Consider the following 18,219-nt stretch of genomic DNA (forward strand, 5'->3'; position numbering starts at 1 on the left):
ACCTCAAAATCCTATCCTATAGGATGTTACATTTTTCCTGGACAAGCTACATGCTTGAGTTTGTGGGCAAGGGTATAGCAGCAGGAACAGCTAGGAACATAGCTTTAATTATGTATTTAGCATAAATAATATTAAAATATGTGTCCTAACGAGTCAACTATTCAATAACTTTTTATAGTGTAATGGTTCTAATTCCTACCAAGTTTGTAGTTACTGTCTTTGAGAAACAAGTGAGTAAATATAGAAGCATCAGGCAGGAACTTGCTGAACTGTGTCAAGGTTAATAATAAGTAAAATGTTATAAGTGGAGACAGGACAGCAACAGCTGTGCAACATTCTTGGAAGCAAGGATTTTGGTAGCATGAAGTCAGACAGCTCGCTTTTTGCTGCTACTCTGAGTGAGCAGAGAACCTTATAATAATTATAAGGAAAACTACATTTCTTTGATAAATTAAAGCTGCGTTGCTCTTGAAATCTGATGTCTGCAACTGGAAAATCAGGGGCACATGGAGCAATGTTGGAAGAAGACCCAGATCAAACATATGAGAATGTCCTGGCTGAGATTCAGTCATTTGAGCTGCCCATTGAAGCTACTTTAAGGTAGGGCTCCTTTATATTTTATGGTTTCTTCTTTAGCTGCAATAAGGTAGTCTCATTCACTTCTCTTTATACTTTTCTCTATAACAGAATAAAAAATACTTTTGAGAAATAGTTATAATTTTGTATACACCTAATCTCAAAGTTTTCTTATTCTTAGAGAAATTACAATAAATTAAGTAATCCAGTTTTGTTTTGGCATTGTATTTGTTTCCTGATTCATCACAACAAGATTAAAAAATAGAAATGACTTTCAAATGATCAGAAAGGGCCTCATGCCGTCTCTAAATAGATTGTCCATCTCATTTCTATAAAGTTTCAATTGTTTTCTCTAAAATATTGCTCAGTGAAAAGCATGGAGAAAAATAAGACCTATCAATGAAACCAATTTATATTTGAGTGCATAGGAGTTGTGGGAAAAAAATGCAGAATGTTTATTGTATTTTTGCTGCCCTCTCAAGTCTGGTGACCTCTCAGGTACATATTTTTTTACTTCCACATAAAACTTAAAAATAGCATCTTTGGTAATATGGGGATTAATTTGCAGAGTACAAGAACAGGATTAAAATGAATGAACGTGTTTCTTTGTGTTAAGAGGGCAGCTTTTAACATTTCGTTCTTCCTGTCTGCCTGGACCGGCCATCTATCAGTGCGGGAACGGCATGGTAATCACTGCATCTGAATGTGACAGTCAATAAATATTTGTTGACTAGTATTTGGGGGTTAAATGAAAAGATTTTTTTTTTTTGATGTTGTCTCTTCATTCTCAGAAAGGTCCCAGAGCCAGGCGCTCTGAAATTCACTATAGATAAGTAAATCTGAATATATTTCTGCCAAGCATTTAAATTTGATTTTGTTTTAAGTATATTTTGAATCTCTTCTAAAGGTGGAGGGTAGTGTTGTAGGCATGGGAAGCTGTTGCTATTTGCTGGTTGATTCTTAGATTATCAACATGTAGGTGTTTCAAAATCCTCACAACTTCATCATAACCATCTTGACACCTTCATTTTATCTGAGCATCATATGAAGAAGGGCGAGTAATTTTACCTGATTTAATAGGTAGAAGAAACCAGAGCTTTTTACTAAAGGGAAACTCAATTTGTTTTTCACATGGAACAGACTTTCTACTGTCCCAGCACCGTCTAAAACGCATGTGTTTGCTTGGTGGCCAGGCCAGCAGCCTAAAGGGAAACAAGAGAAAGGGGTGGAGGGAGCCCGGACATGTGTTACTCACTGTGGCCTCTGCTGCCATGGCTGCTTCAGAGCCTTGGCCTCTGTCCCTGACTCTCTGCATCTCTCCCCTGGTCTCACAACCCTGGCCAACATCTATAGCCTTCGTCCATCCTTGGGACTATCAGCTAGTCTTGCTCTGGCATTGGACTTGACTTCCTACTGTGTGTCTTGGATCTGTTATACTCTCTCTTCTTAGGGCAAATATCCCCAGTCTTGGACCTGGCCTTCCTAAAGAAAAATAATCAGTTTTGACTTGGCAGTCCCAGAACTCTCCCAGCATCACCCTCAAGAGTGGAGGCTGCACAGATATTTTCCCCAGGTGTTGCCCTGGACCTGGAAGGTCACTGCAGCCAGTGGACCCGGAAGGTCTACCACTAGCTTCGTGTTTAGGTTATAAAATGAGAACACTCATTTGCAAAACCTGCTGCTAAAACATCTTACTGTTATTTTGGAGGATGGAACAGGGCTCCTGGAAAGCTTTTATCTGGGACAACGTTAGCCAAAATTAGTTTTCCTACACTGTTGTTAAATCATTGATTATATGAAGACTTCTTACGCTGGCATTCAATGCCTTTCTACACATACCTGTGCACACCATCAGTAGTTCAATGTCAACTCTGTTCTGTTCCACTGCTTTTATGGAATACGTGAGCCCATGCGGCCAAATACGAAGGTTGGAAAATAAAGATGGGACTTCCATTTTGGCCAAACTGGAGAGTTTACTGTTTGACATATGCTCTGAGATTTTCTTCCTCATGGAACTCACTCGTTCCTTTCCTTTGTTATTCTTCACTCTACTCCTGCCTGCCAAAATGCAGCCATCTTGCCAGGCACAGCTCATATGAGGCTTTCTTCTATGAAGCCTCTCCTGATTCCCCGACCAGATGTGAACATTCCATCCTTTGAACCTGCCAAGAACCCAGGGCATTTTGACTCAGTTGGATGTGTACGTGTGTGTTTGTGTGTTTTGTGTTATAACCATTCTCAGACAAAAGATTCCCGAGGCAGGACCTGTGTCTTATATCTTAGTACCCTCTGCAGAGGCTTCCTTCTACTGTGCCTGGCACATAGTAGCTGGGTAAATGAACTAATCTGTATGAGCTTCTGAGCTACTGGTGGCTTTGTGAGGCAAAAGAAAGAAGACATTCCAGAGAAAGTCACCCTGTAGGGAAGAAGAGGAGGTAGAGGTATTTAAAAAGCTAAAAGCTCCAAAGGCAGAGGGTGGAGAAGGTGTGTGGCTGCAGGGACACTGGCTGGCCCTGGAATGGCCATTGAGGGAGGAATTAGTATTTGGAGAGGATGGGGCTGGGAATACAGGAGAGAAACGTTCTCAGGGAAAGCTCTGCACCTTGAAATTGAGGTCGAAAGAACATCCAAAAATTCAGTTTGTTTCCCCCGTCACAGAAGAAAGGCATTGCGCCACCAAACATTTTCTGTTGTAAAATCCTGAACTTGGTTAGTTCCCTCTGCCTGCCCACCTGGTTTTTCAGGTAGGGAATCTGAGGTGCCTTGCTCAAGGTCAGTGTTCAGATCAGCGTCAGGAGGGGTGTGCTTTTCTGACTCCAACAAGGGAAGCTCGGGATGCTCAGTGACTCATGGTTTCTACCAAGGTCCTTTAAGAATTGCTCAACAGCCTTTTTTTCACAGCAGGTACAAGCCTTCCTGGCACAATTACCCGCACAAATCATCCGGGAGAATGGGTCTCCTCCACCTTTGGAGTCATGACACCAGGAGTCAGGGCGTCGGGGATTGTCAGTGGCCCCCAGTCTCACTGACCCAGCCCAAGTTGCTTCCCCCCAACTCCTGACTTCATACGCGGCTGCTCCCAGAGTTAGCTTCTCTCAGGTGGGCCAGCTGGACTCCCCCACAATGGGTCCTTGGATCAGCTCCTTTGGCCTTCTTTCTGTTTTGGTGTAAAAGTGAACAATTAGATGAAGCTAAAGTCCTGCGTTTGTCTTCCTTCTGTGTGTGAAACAGGACTACTGCCCATCATATTATGTTTAAAGGATAGTTTTAGGGGATAGCTGAGGCACCATGCTTTCTTTAATGGTTTATTTGTGTTGCCAAATAAATATACATTAAAGATACCTCAAGCAGCTGTAACTATTGAGTTGGGGAGTAAAATTCCAGTCTGGACAGTAGAATTTGATATGAACCATGCAGATGGTGAATGGATTAAAGAGAAAAGGGAGGAATATAAAGAAAGGCCTACTGCTAGTGCCTGCATTGTCCTAGCATGGCTTTGCTTTGGACATTTAAAATCTTCTGGCTATCAGATTGTTGGTAGGCTGAAACTCTTCAGTAGGTGGGGTCTGGAATTAGCTTTGCTGCTCCAATCCTTTAGTCGTGGGCATCACAGTTTTCATAGTGTTCCCCCCATATGCTAATTTCCACTGGATTTTTCTCATTCTCTTTGGGTTTTCTAATTTTTCACTCCAATTCCTTCATTTGGCTTAGATATACCCAATTCCTTACTGGGTCCTCTCTTTAGGGCTCTGTCCCTGGTAGGCTTCATGGCTGTTTGGAATGACACTAAAGGAAGCTACTTGTAGCAGCTTTATTCAGCATTACCAACATCTTTGAATGCGGATGGTCACCAGGTCTCAACTAGCATATCAATTCCAATGCATTGGTAGTGGTTGTCTGAATCTCACACTGAGAGTGATTCTGATAAATTAGTCATGGCAGCTATGGTCTTAGGATAGGGCAGTAGCAGTGTTCATAATATTTATCACATTTACTGGAGAATTTCCTGCTGCCAGGCTTCGCCCATTTGACCTGTGGCCCCTCTCCCCACCCCACCATGGATCCTGACTCCAATGTGGATGTAGCCATTATACCTCTTGGGGGCCTTTCTGCAGGGGTGTCGCTAGCTTCTTAGAAGTTACAGCATGTCTGAACCAGTTTGGGTTTGAAAGTTACAGTGTGTCTTGTTGCTATAGCTGAATGTGAGATAAAGTTGTGAACACATGGAAGGGTACTGCAAAGTTAGCAGGAGGTAGTGAAGGGGATTATCCAAAGAAAGTGCTGCAGAGGGCTGGGAAAAATAGGAGGAAAAGGGAATTGTACAAGATGACGTACCAGAAGAAAATTTTGTAATTGTTTTATGATAACATGATTGTTTTACACTTGTATTCACAGACTCTCTCAGGCTCTTTTCCAAAAGCTGACTGTGAAATTTTACCAGTTTAAGAGCAAACAGGATATTGTTATTTCTTTGACTTTCATGATTTTAGGATTGAAGATAACATACGGTTAGGAAAGGATAGAAAACTTTAAAAAAAAAAAAGGAAAAAAAACAATAACCTAAACTATATATGCAATATAATTTTAGGATGGCATACTAAAAAATATGACTAGTCAAATTCAGCTGTAGACATTCTAGAATGTTCTTGCTATTTATATCTTCAGACATGTAGATTTCTATTAAATCATATTCCATTAAGTATATTGATTAAGATAAAAAACCTAGGTCTTATTAAGTTGCTTGACTTTGGCCTTAGTTTCTGAAACTAAAAATGGAGATTATAATAAAATTTATCTCAAATGGTTAATGTATTTGAAGTGCTTAGCACAATGCCTGCCTAGTACATTATAAATGCTTAATAGATATTAGCCGTTATTATTATGTCTAATTTACACCTGGGAAATATATTCCAACATAATTTAATAAATATATACTTTAGAATATTGATATAAACAAGTACTCACAGCATCTTGAAATTCTGAGCAGGTGGGAAATACTGAATAACATAAAGTTCATTTTGGTCACATAATATGCAGGGGAGAGAGATATCCCTTTCTCAAAATTACATTTTCTACTATCACTACTAATAATTATATTTTATGCTAATGGAGCAATTTTCAACCAGTGTGTTGCAAGAATTTTTAAAACATGCAATGCCTGACTATTTATTCAGGAGCACTACTGACCTCTTCTCCTTTCAATTGTCAAAAAAAAAAAAAATTACAACAGCCAACACAATAGCTGTCTGGTATAAATGAACCTAAATTATATCTTTGTTTTTGTCAGATTGTCAAAAAATATAATATGTATTTTTTAATGTGCTGCAGAATTTTAGTAATTGGTTTATGTGTGCCATAAGATAAAAAAAAGTTGAAAATAGCGGTACTAATGTAATATCATGACCTCATTTAATCACTAACAAGAGTAGTATAGTGTACTACAAGTTGTGTATATAAAATAGAGTCTGGAGCAACTGTTAGAAATAAATGTGGGCCTAACTATTTACTGAGGCCACGTCTGCAGCACCTCAGGAAAGCCTGGCATCCCTGGTGAGAGCGAGCTGTGTAGTTGCCATATTTTTGCTGAACATTCACATGATAGCATTAGCTGTGTGATCTTCAGTACAACATTAGAAAGAAGTTTAAAAAACCATTTTTATACTTGGGAACCAGGGAGATAGTTTTGTTTATATAGTGGTTAAGGGAATGGGCTCTGGAACCAGAAGAACATGGGTTCAAATTTTGCCTCCATACTTACTAATAGAACTGTTGAAAGGATTACATGGATTAGGCATGAAATGTATTTAATGTAATCCTCATACAGCAATGCTTGGGCACTCATTCATTCACTTAGTAAATATCAATATTTATGGAGCATCTACTGTGTGGCAGGCAGTGGTCTAGGATGGTCAATGGTCTTGTTGATATAGCAAGATCAAGGCTTAGAAATTCCCTGGTCACAGGGAGTTTGTATTTTTAAAAAATTATTATTTAAAAATTTTTTCAATTACAGTTTACATTGAATATTATTTTGCTTTAGTTTCAAGTGTCAGAGTGTTTGTATTTTTAATTAAAGAACACTAGAAATAAACAAATAAAAAAGGTGGTAATGAGAGCTATGAAGAAAAACAAAACAGGATAAAGGAGAGGGTGGTGTATTTACAAAGACTGGCCAGGGAGTAAATGTTAGCTTTTACTATTATTTCATCGCATTACAATTCTAAATCTATTTTGCTGAGACAGGAAAAAGAAAAAGAGGGCAAGTGAGAGAAGAGGGAGAAAACACAGAAGGCAATAAAGGAAAGCTAAGTGGGGAAAGTGAAGAATTGAGAGTGTACTAAACAGGATGAATAATAAAAAAAACTAAAGATGAGGAGAAGAAAAAGGAGAAAAAGCGGTGGAAAAATAGAAAACAGCCCGGGGGGAAGAGGACGAAAAGAGGGAGAATGGAACTCAGATAAATCAACATTACTCTTGAATTGCTCAATGAACTGTAATTGTTTAGCTTTAGGATGAGCAAGCTAATGGTGCTTTCAGGACAATGTTCAGAGGGCAGGCCTAGTGATATAATTTACCGAACCCAATACAAAATGAAAATGCAGCCCCTTCGTTAAAAATTATTAAGCATTACAGAACGGTGATGGCAGAGCATTAAGGCAAATGCAACGGCATAGGTCACACACTGATGATGTCAGCTCTGAGCTTCACACAGAGCCTGCCACACAGCAAACATCCAGTAAAATACAATAGCTGTTGAATGAACAGAACCCAGGGCTAATTATTTTTGAACTTCTCTGAGGATGGCTCATATTTAAGAGACACTGATTTTATTTGGCTTCAGTTTCAAATTTTCTTTTATTGTTCTCCACCGTGGGATCCGATCTTTAGCCGGAATTCTCCCAAGCCTGACGGGGCTCCGTTGATACGCTCTTGCATTTACAGAATGTGACCACTTGGTGTCACTGCACCTACAAGGCAGAAGTGTGGCTGGCTAGATATCCCCAAAAAGTAGCTAAAGGCACCAGGAAGGGTTAGTTTATTAGAGCCAATGTGTAAAGACTGCCCGTACTTTACATTTTGGTACAGTTCTGCAATTATATAATGAGGGCTCTTACACCATTTAAGAAACATCTGAATGATATTAGCGAAGTCTTGAGAAGATGAAGATCAGAAAGTCAGCTACAGGGTTTTCAGGACTGGAGAAAGGAATCTTTTTGTAGCGTTGCACACTAACTCATGAAACATGCATTTACAACATTAAGCCTAACATCAGAAGTATCTGCATGTGGATCATACCTTTAACAGCTATTAACTGGGCTGGCCAGTAAACAATAGAGACACTGTTTCTGTGTGTGGGAAGTGGAGATAGGCTCAATGATTTTTTTTACCACCACATGTGCCTCAGAGGATAAGCACTTCAAGGACAACAAAGAAGTGTTTGACTTAGAAGCAAGATCTCTGGGGCTCACTAAAGTGGATCAGGAACCAAGAGTCTAACCCAAAGACACGGTCCCGTTTCCTCCTCCAGAACTGAAAACAAATTTCAGGCAGTTCCTACCAACTGAGCCTTCAGAAAAAATGAGTTTCAGGTTCAGAGAACCCTGATACAAAGTTAGGATATTTTATTAATGATTAAAAAAGGAACATTTATATGATAGTTTTATTTTATCAAGAGAAAGCTAAATTCTGGGCTTTCTGGTTTAATAATAAAATGCCTAATAATCCTAGTCTCCAGGGCTAATGTTGATTGAGCTCTGGGCTAAACATTATACATATATTATCTTATTTAATCACCACACAACTTGGTGAACTAGGAACTATTATTGTGCCTAATTCACATTTAAAGAAACTGAGGCTTACACAAGTTAAGTAATTCTCTCAAGGCCGGACCCAAGCAGTTAAACGCCAGACTAGGGCAGTTGCATTCTACAGCCTTCTTCTTAGAGAAGGGCTTTCCTAAGATTGGTTATTAGTCTGAAGACAAGTGGCTGAAAGTATATCATTAATGACTAAGAATTAATATACTGGTGAAATCCTTGGTTCGTTTCATACTGGACACAGAATGCATCTCCTGCCCTGCCGGTCTTCTGGTGTATCTTGCCCCTGCTGGGAGTCCTGAAGATAGATTTGGGGTGGATCTCTGGAAGTCAGTATCCACTGCCTGGAAAATAATTCAGCCTGTATGTGCAATCTGTCTGTGTGTGCCCTGCTACCCTTCAACTTCCTCAGACCAGACTGATTAAATCATTTATCTCTTGGGTTGAACAACCTTGGAGCATTCTTCTTGGCTGACATTTTAACTAATGAGAAAAACAGGAACTGGTAAGTAGATCCATCTTTTCTAACTTACTGCTGTGTGGCCTCGGACAAGTGCCTTAATTTCTGTAAGTCTCAGTTACTTCAAATTAAAAGATAGTAAAAGTGTCCACCCCACAGGATTTAAATGAGATTTTAGTAAAGTTAGTACTAACTTAATTACCAATTAAGTTACTAATTAAATTAGTAAAGATTAAATTAGATAATATAAAGGGCTTACCAAACAGTGCTCAATAAATAGCAGTTATGGTTTATATTTTGGCCTATAGCTGAAATTCTTTATTTCAGAGCCTTTAGTAATGTATCACTTTAGAATAGGCTTTGCAGAGGAACACATTTGTTATATTTATGTCCTTAGTTAAAATTTACATAGTTACTTAGGATATTAAGCTTTAAATTCTTAGCAAAAATCTTCATGTACTAACAGCACTGCCAGAAATCACAAAGGGAACCAGCAAAAGCTGTTTCAGAAGGAGAAGTGGTATATGGACTTCCTCCCTTCTTGACTTGAATTGCAGGGAAAATACTGCTGCTTATGTTGAGGTAATCTCTATGGGTAGGTGTTGAAACAGGCCACGAGTGAGGAGTCAGTACCTAAGCAGGGCTAACTCCCCAGAAAGGGCAGCTGGAGCTGGGTTTGGATAACGGCATCAGGATTAGTGAAGCGAAGGGGAAATGGTCTGGGTAATAAATGCTCGGGAAAGGAATGGCCCATCGGGAGACAGCTGCCAAATGAGAAGCTGTTCTTCTCCTCATCTTGCTTTCCTCCTAAGAGCAATGAATTCTGGCCATGTACATCAACTGAGCTAAGATAGTCTGCCATTTCCTGCAGAGACAACTCGCTTTCTACACTCTCTATAGGAAGTTCAGAATTCGTCCTCATTTTTTATGTTTCAGTCTCAATTTTCAAAAGGTTTATTTTGACCTCTCAAGAGCTGAACCTGCAATTCGGTTGTGCTAACACCAGGTGATGTTGCCCCAGTAATTGGAAAGGCAGTCTGTGAAGAAAAAAAAAATTGTTTTTTACTACTCAGTAGAAATCAATGGCAGGAAGGGCCAGAACACTGGGAATTAGGGATTTGACTTGATCCAAGGGTAAAATTTTAAATAACCAGAGGAATGGATGATGTTGATATCCCCTGACAAAAGTCCTTACATACTGTTTCTTGCATTGAAGCTCTTGATAAAAGTAGGTATCAGGGAATTTGAAGCAACATTTTCTGTTAGTGCTACAAATTTCTATTAAGGCAACTGAATACAGCCACATTACATAATATTTTATGTAATGTCAATGTATGAAGAGCAAGTTTAAGAAACTAACTTTAAAATAAACTTTTTATAATTTGATATTGTTCTAATTTCTAATTGTTACCAATCACAGATTAATCCAACTCTTGCCTTATGCTCAGACCTGTTTGGAATGCTCCTTTCCATCTCATCCTGACCTCTTTCCAATGGCTTCAGAACTTCAGTATTGTCAGGTTTCAAAACCCCTCCAGCTCTCTCTTAGATAAGTGCAGAACTCTATAAGAAACTATAGGAAATTGCAAAAAGTTTTTAAAAAGTATCTTTGAACTTAAGAACCTTAATATGATGTATAGTGCGGAAGAGCATGGGAAAAGATTTTTTTGTTTTGTTTCTGCATATTCTTGCAGCTCAAGAAAATGGGATTTCCCAGAGATGATCTGGATTCTCCTGTACCAACAAGACAGTGGAAACAGGCTTGTGATGCGGTTTGTGGTAGATTGAGCAGTTGGATGTAGCAGAGCTTCCTTGGTCTTCTAAGCCAGCATGCACTGAGGTTAGTGGCATTTTGGTTTCCTGAGGGCCAAGTGCACAGAAACAAACAAAACTCCCAAATGTATAAAAAGGAACCAATCAAAACAAGTGTGTACTATTAAAAGTCATTGGTGGAATGGATAAATGCGCTAAATTGAATCTAGAGTCATGTGTAGTTGGGGAAACTGAAATATAAAGAGATTAGGTTTTTGCCTCTTATCACCCAGCTGTGAAGGAAAGTGAAGGAGCCAGGAATTAAATAGAGGATGCCTGTCCTCAGAGCTCATGCTTTTAACTATCATGCAGTATATCATCTCCCAGACTTTTGTGGGAAGGAGGATGGAGATATGCTTCCAGTAAAAGTTCAATGAAGAGGGTGAGTTATACAGCTGGATAGTAAAGGGTTTGGCTGACTTAAAGAGAAGTTCAGAGTTCCGGGTTAATGGAGGTCAGAAAATAGCTGTCCTTCAGGGCTAGGTTCGCACTGTCTCCGTGATTCATCTTCCTCAGTTGCTGCTTTAATCATGACAAACGGGCTTACTCAGCATCCCACAAAGATATCATTAAACAGGACTCTTCTACACTAGTACCTTTGTGCAAGCCATCCGGCCTGTCTTTTCCCATCTCTGATGCCCTCTCCTCTCAAAAACTCCCGCCGCTCTTCATCCCAGCTATAGCGACTTCGGGACACTAGGATTGAAAGACTTTGGCGTGGAATCATAAATTAATTGCCTTTGGTCTCTCTTGCATCTTTGCCATTAAGTGTCACAGTTCTTCATCATTTAGCTTTTCTGGCGGTTATAATTTATTTTCCAAGTTGATTGCCCTCTGTCAACTTCCTGAGGTCAGGGACTTAAAGCAGTCATCATGGTCGACAGCTGGGATTTTCCCAGTTCATTCCTGAAATAAATATTAGTCCCTAATACACAACTTTGCTTTTCTTGAGTGCACGTTTCCTTTTTCTGACTCTCCACCACCGACTACATCAGATTTCCTTATTAAGCTTTCCCTTAGCTTTTATTACAGGTTGAGGGTGATTATTTGATTTTTGTAGCGGAGGACCTGGCACACAGGAAACAATAATATATGCAAAAGTCTAGTCACAAGACAGCAACTGGGACAAGTGGCGGGGTTGAGCGGGAGGCGACGCGTCTCCTCTCTGCGCCGTCCCAGGGAGCACCTTGGTCTTGGGCAGATGCCAGGGCCTGGATCCGAGGCTGGGCGACGCGCCCGCGCGTCTCCGCGTCCGCCCCGCCCATTTGCGCTCGCGCCGCGTGCCGCTCGCTCCCGCCGTTCGCGCGGTGCCGCGCTTCGCTAGCTCCTCAGCTTCCAGCCAAGATGGCGGAGAGCGGCGAAGGTCTGGGCACCGTCCCGGAGCATGAGCGGATCATGCAGGAAATCGAGAGCACCGACACCGCCTGCGTGGGGCCCACTCTCCGGTAAAGCTGTCATCCCCCCGGGACCTTGAATTGTCCCCGCCAGCCTCTTGTCAGGAACCGGGTGGGGCAGCCCGACAGGTGGTGCGCGCAGAGGCGGTCCGGGGCGGTCCGGGGCGGTCCGGGGCTGATGTCTGGGACCCCGGCTGAGCTGGGGCGGAGCGGAACTGGCGGCTGCACCTGTAGGCACTGCTGACCTCAGCCGCCGGAGCTGTCATCGCGCAGGCGGTGGGTGTGGTTGCCGCGGCGCCTCTGACCCTGGGAGCCGCGGCGCCCCCCTGCGTTTGCCTCCCTGCTTTGGGCCTGCCGGGTTCCTTGATCGAGGCCGGGCTGAGGGTTCATTGGCCACGGGAGTGCTAGGAGCGAAGGTTAACTGCTGGCGGCCGGTGTGACTGATGTGCGGAGGCGCGCGCAGGTGGAAACCCTGGAGCGCTCGGCTGCCGCGGATGTGGGAGAATTGAAATTGAGCGGGAGACGTGGGTACCATCATCCCGGGGCGCTGCCGGAATGGGCGATTAGAGCGCGTAGGCAGGAGAGGAGGAACTGATGCCTAGGAACGCGCTGGTGTGACCGTGCGTTCACCCAGGAAAGCTTTTACTTATTTACGAAAGTTTCATTAATTTTGCATTAATTTCTCCGTTTATTTTAAAAAGGATCTCCACCCTATAACAATAGCACTAGGTAACGAATATTCCAGACTGACTGCCTGCTGCCCTAATAATAGACTATTAGTCGACACTGTACCGATCTATTAGGTTAGTCACTGTCTTCAAGAATACATGCCTTTTACATATAAGGATTCATCTTTTGCAGTGATGATAATATTACGATTCACTTAGGGAACTTAGGACTGATTGTGCTGCAGCATTATTATTTTCAGTATTCACTTCCTAGAAATGCTCTATGTTTTGTGGTCCTGTGGATGTAGTATAACGTGAAACCAGCTGAAGTTATAATGCAGATCCACCTTGCTCCGAGAGTCGAGACCTGGGTTTTGCCTTAGTCCTATCACTGATGAAGTGTGCAGACACGGGTAAAAATCATTTAACCTATCTGGACCTTGACTTCCTCATTCGTAGACTGGGTAAGGGTGGATATTTATGTGCCCAGAAAGCCCAGGACATTAAGGACCTTGCCTATTTATTCACGACTCTATCCTTAACACCAAGCATATGGCAGACACCTGCTACATTTTTGTCACATGATGTTCTTGCTAACGATAGGATAAGCATGATTAGTGCATTTCTTTAATTTTTCAACATAATTATTTTTTTCATAAACTACACATTTGGTAATGAAAGTAGAAATCATAGATTAAAGGGAAGCTTTGTTTTCTTCAATGTATTGTGAAACTGAAATAATACAGTATGTGGTGTAATTGCCAGAACAGTCCATTTTTGAAAACTATTGGTTATGAAGGAGATGCTTCCTTTTGTGAAAAGTGCTAAGCTGTAGGCTTGAAAAACGATGAAACTAATTTAGAAGAAAATTTAGAAATATGTTGAGAAACGTCTGTTGACACTCACAAATAGAATATTTGTATTTACATGTTATTCTGTTCTATTTTGCTGGACAATTGTGTTACCTACTCACTTTGTTGAAACCCACCCTCTTTTCTTTGGCTAACTCCAGTGACTCATACTTATTCTATTTATACACTTGACATCTCTCATTTACAAGCTGACTATTTCCACAGACAGAAGGCACTGCTAGCAGTTCTTTTTCTTGAGCAGTGTTTAAGCTACTACTATTTTTTCACCTACATTTCCTGAGTGAAGCGCTAATATTAAATTCTAACAGATCTTTTATTATGGTAAAAGTGAGATGTTTTAAAAGTAAGCTAGTGTAATGAAGCACCATGAACCTATCATCTTGCTTCAATTTATTATCTGGCCAGTCTCATTTGATCTTGTCCCCTATCCATTCTCCCTCACCCTGGATTATTTTGAAGCAAATCCCAGACATCAATACATCTGTAAATATTTCAGTATTAAGATTAATTTTTGTTGTTATTTCCCAGTTATCTTTTATCTGGCCTGTAGGCTTATGTTTTCTTCTTAATATTTTTCTCTGTGGCAGACTTTTTTTAGCCTGACCTTTTCTTGATTCACTTTTTTTATCAGATCTGGCTTTCTAGGGGAAGTCAGATGACTGCATGAGAAGCGTGTATACACTTTTTTTTTTTTTTAAATTTTGTTTATTTTTAGAGAGGGGAAGGGAGAGAGGGAAACATCAATGCGTAGTTGCCTCTCTAGCGCCCCCTAGTGGGGAATCTGGCCAGTAACCCAGGCATGCGCCTGACTGGGAATCCAACTGCAACCCTTTGGTTCCCAGGCAGGCACTCAGTCCCCTGTGCCCCACCAACCAGGGTGAGCATGTATACACTCTTGACAGTGCCAGACATACAATGGGATTATTTGACCACAGTGGAATTAAATTAGAAATCAACCTTAGGAAACTCTGGGAAATTCCCAAATATTTGGACACTGAATAACATACATCTAAATAAGCCATGGGTGAAAGAAGAAATCAAAAGAGAAATTACAAAGTATTTTGAATTGAATAAAGTAAAACTACTACATATCAGAATTTGTGAGCTACAACTAAAGCAATACTTTGACAGAAGTTTATGCACTAAACACCTGTCTGTACTGGAAAGGAATGGTTTCAAGTCAATAACCTCACCTTCTAACTTAAGAGACTAGAGGGCCTGGGGTTTGGGGGCCTCACCGGTCTGCCCTGTGCCATGTGTCCAGATAGTACAGGTGTGGCTCGTTATTTCCCATGGCGAAGTCTGTGACCTGCATCTGTTCCTCCCTCACTTTCTCTTTTCCATTTCATGGGTTCCCAATGGGCTGGACCATGATTGTACTGGGCGGAGGCATCAGTGGTTTGGCCACCAGTTATGACCTGAGCTGGGACACCCGACCCACTAAGGTCGTCCTGGTGGAGGTCAGCGAGCGTATGAGAGGCTGGATCCACTCTACATGAGGACCAGGTGGTACTGTCTTCAAACTTGGGCCTCAAAGAATTGCCTGGCAGCAGTGCTGGGAGTTGGGACCTGTTCAAGTTCTTTCCTTAGTTTTTCCTCTTCCTGAGGACGTGTGAGGAGCAGGTTTCAGAGCTTGGCTTGGACTCAGAAGTGTTACCTGTCTGAGGAGACTATCCAGCTGCCCAGAACAGGTTCCTGTATTTAGGCAGTGCCATGCATGCCCTGCTCTCTGGCATTAGGGGGCTACTCCGCCCTTCACCTCTCTCCCCCAAGTTTTCTTCTTCACCTCTGTTTTGGGCTGGGCTGGGCTGTTGGAGTCAACCACATCTTGGGGCAAAGACCCTGATGAGACCGTGCACAGTTTTGCTGAGCACCATCTTCAAACTGAGGTGGCGTCTCTAGGCAGGGACAGTCTCTGCTGTGGAGTGTAGGCAGGCAACAGCTGTGAGCTCAGTGTAGGGTCCTGCTTTCCCAATCTCTTACAAACTGAGCAAGCCCATCATTACATATTACAGGGGCTGTTGCTGGGGGCAGCGCAGAGCTCACAGCCAGACTCGGTGCTCATTCGCTCATTCGCCCATTCGCCAGGCCCTAGCTGAGTGCCGAAGTCAGTGGTCACTCAGATGAGAGCTGGAGATGTTGCCTCAGGCACTTACAGCCAACTGATCAGTAGGGGGGTCGCTGTTCTCAGAGACCAGCTAGTTTGTGGGCTAAGCCTCCAGGCAGAAGGACACTGAAAGGTGTCTCTAGAGGATGGCCGCCTGGAGGCTGACCACGTTATTAGTCAGCTTCAGTGCTCAGCAAACTGCTTGTGTCCTGAGCTCCATCTCGGCTGTGTCTATGGATGTCATGAATCTGCAGTATTGAGGAGCCCATATGCCTGTCCAGAGATTTGGACATTTGGTGCTATCCTCAGAAGACCCAGGCGTACTGGGAATTGTGTACAACTCAGTTGCTTCCCTGGAGGAAGATGGGAGCCCCTGTGGCCTCAGTGACAATGATGCTAGGAAGTTCCTGGTTTATAGACACTGGAAGCCAGGGGAGTGTGTCTTTTCTTAGGAACTATTCCAACAGCTGGCACAGGAAGGAGCTGCTACACAATTAGGACTAAAGGAGCCACCAAGTCACTGCTTGGTCCATCTACACAGGAACTGCATCTGCCAGTATACACTAAGCCACTGAAAAAATTGGAGTCATCTACCCATTTCCTGGCTGCTGACAGGCTGCCCCTGACTCTGGCTAGAGCTTCCTATGAGGGGGTTGCTGTCAATGATTGTATAGAAAGTGGGTGCCAGGCAGCAGCCAAGGCTCTGGGCTCAGAACCTGACAGTTGATCTCCATGCCCGCTTCTTCCTGCCCCTGCTGGCCAGGAGTCTCTCACCCATGAAAAAAAAACTGCTGGAGTTTGAAAAAGAGAGAAACTAGAAAAAGAGCAAATGAAATTCAAAAAAGCCAAAGAAAGTAGATGATAAACATCAGATAGTCAATGAAACAGAAAATACAAAAACAGTTTTGAAAACCATTGAAACCAAAACCTGAATCTTTGAGATCAGTAAAATTGATGAACCTCTAGGAGAAAAAACAAAACAAAGCAAAAAAACCCAATTATCAGGAATTACCAATTCCCAGTAGGAATATCAGGAATGAGAGAGGTAACATCACTACAGATTTTACAGATATTAAAAAAGATAGGGGAATATTATGAATGACTTCATTCCAGTGCACTTGATAACTTGGAAGAAATGGACAAATTCCTTGAAAGATACAGACTATCAAAGCTCACTTAAAAATAGGTAACTGAATAACACATATCAATGAAAGAAGTTGAATTTGCTGTATGAGACCTGCAAAAGAAAATTCTGGGCTCAGGTGGCTTTACTGGTAAATTTTACAACATTTAAGGAAAAATTGGTACCAGTTCTATTAAAATTCTACCAGAAAAATTGAAGAGGAAGAAATACTTCTCAATTCATTTAAGGTCAGTATTGACCTGATATCAAAACTAAAGAAAGACATTACTAGAAAATAAAACTGTACACTGATATTACTCATAAACACAGATGACAATACTTTAAACAAAATTTTATGAAATTAAATCCAACAGTATATAAAAGGAATAATATATCATGATCAAATGGGATTTATTTAAAGAAAGCACGTTGGCTTATATTTCAAAAACCAATCAGTATAATTCACCATATTAGGCTAAAAAAGAAAAATTATACATGCAGAGAAAGCATCCACAAATCTAACAGTCATTTCTGATAAATACCCTCAGAAACAAGGAATGGAAAACTCTCAGTCTGAAAAAGGGCATCTATGAAAAACCTACAACTAACATTGTACTTAATAGTAGAGGACTGAATGCTTTCCTCCTAAAATCAGGAATAAAGCAAGAATGTTCATTTGTGCCAGTTCCATTCAGCACTGTGCTGGAGGTCCTTGTCAGTATAATTAAACAAGGAAAAGAAAGTAGATTGTCTTTATTTGCTCAGTGTGATCATTTATAGAGAAAATTATATGCAATCTAGAAAAGCTACTAGAACTGAGAGGTGACTTTAGCAAGGATGTAAGATATCTTATGAATGTGCTAAAACCAGTTGTGTTTCTAGATGCTAGCAAGGAACAATCAAATTGAAATAAAGATTGATATAATAAAAATATTAAATAGTTAAATCTGGCAAAAGATGCAGAAGACTTTTACATTACTAATAGAAGTTGGAGAGGACCTAAATAAATACACACATATGCTATATTTACGGATCAGTTTTCCCCAAATTGGTCTTTAGGTTCAAGGCAATTGCAATAAAAGTCCCAGGAGAATATTTTTGTGTGTGTACAAATTAACAAGCTGATTCTAAAGTTCACAAGTAAATGCAAAGGATCTAGAATAGCCAAAGTAATTAAAAAAACAACTAACAGAGTTGGAAGACTTACATTACCTGGTTTAAAGACTTATAATGCTATAGTAATCAAGTATGTAAATCAATCAGTGTAGTACTAGCAGCAAGACAGTCAAACAGAAACTGAATAAAAACTCCATAAATAGGTTCAGACATATGGACAATTAGTTTTTGACAAAGATGCAGAGGTAATTCATTAGAAAAAGATATAATTTTT

The 18,219-nt window shown here is 41.1% G+C and overlaps 1 protein-coding gene and 1 pseudogene across 4 annotated transcripts in view; both read left to right on the forward strand.

Annotated features, from left to right (window-relative positions):
- Positions 1-312: 312 nt before the first annotated feature.
- Positions 313-18,219, forward strand: part of EXOC6 (exocyst complex component 6) — a 169,725-nt gene continuing 151,818 nt past the window's right edge. For 2 of the 4 annotated variants that reach the window (XM_054572861.1, XM_054572863.1), the window contains exon 1: positions 313-600. In XM_054572861.1, the coding sequence (XP_054428836.1) occupies positions 479-600 (122 nt within the window). In that variant the 5' untranslated portion in view covers positions 313-478. Of the gene's footprint in view, positions 601-11,807; positions 12,111-18,219 lie in introns of those variants that run through there. The other 2 variants (XM_054572864.1, XM_054572865.1) reach the window with 2 other exon arrangements.
- On the forward strand, positions 14,846-16,584 carry LOC129070022 (protoporphyrinogen oxidase-like; annotated as a pseudogene).

Source organism: Pteronotus mesoamericanus, unplaced genomic scaffold (assembly GCF_021234165.1).
Source record: "Pteronotus mesoamericanus isolate MK-2021 breed Mesoamerican mustached bat unplaced genomic scaffold, CSHL_Meso_final contig_24, whole genome shotgun sequence".
Taxonomy (NCBI): Eukaryota; Metazoa; Chordata; class Mammalia; order Chiroptera; family Mormoopidae; genus Pteronotus; species Pteronotus mesoamericanus.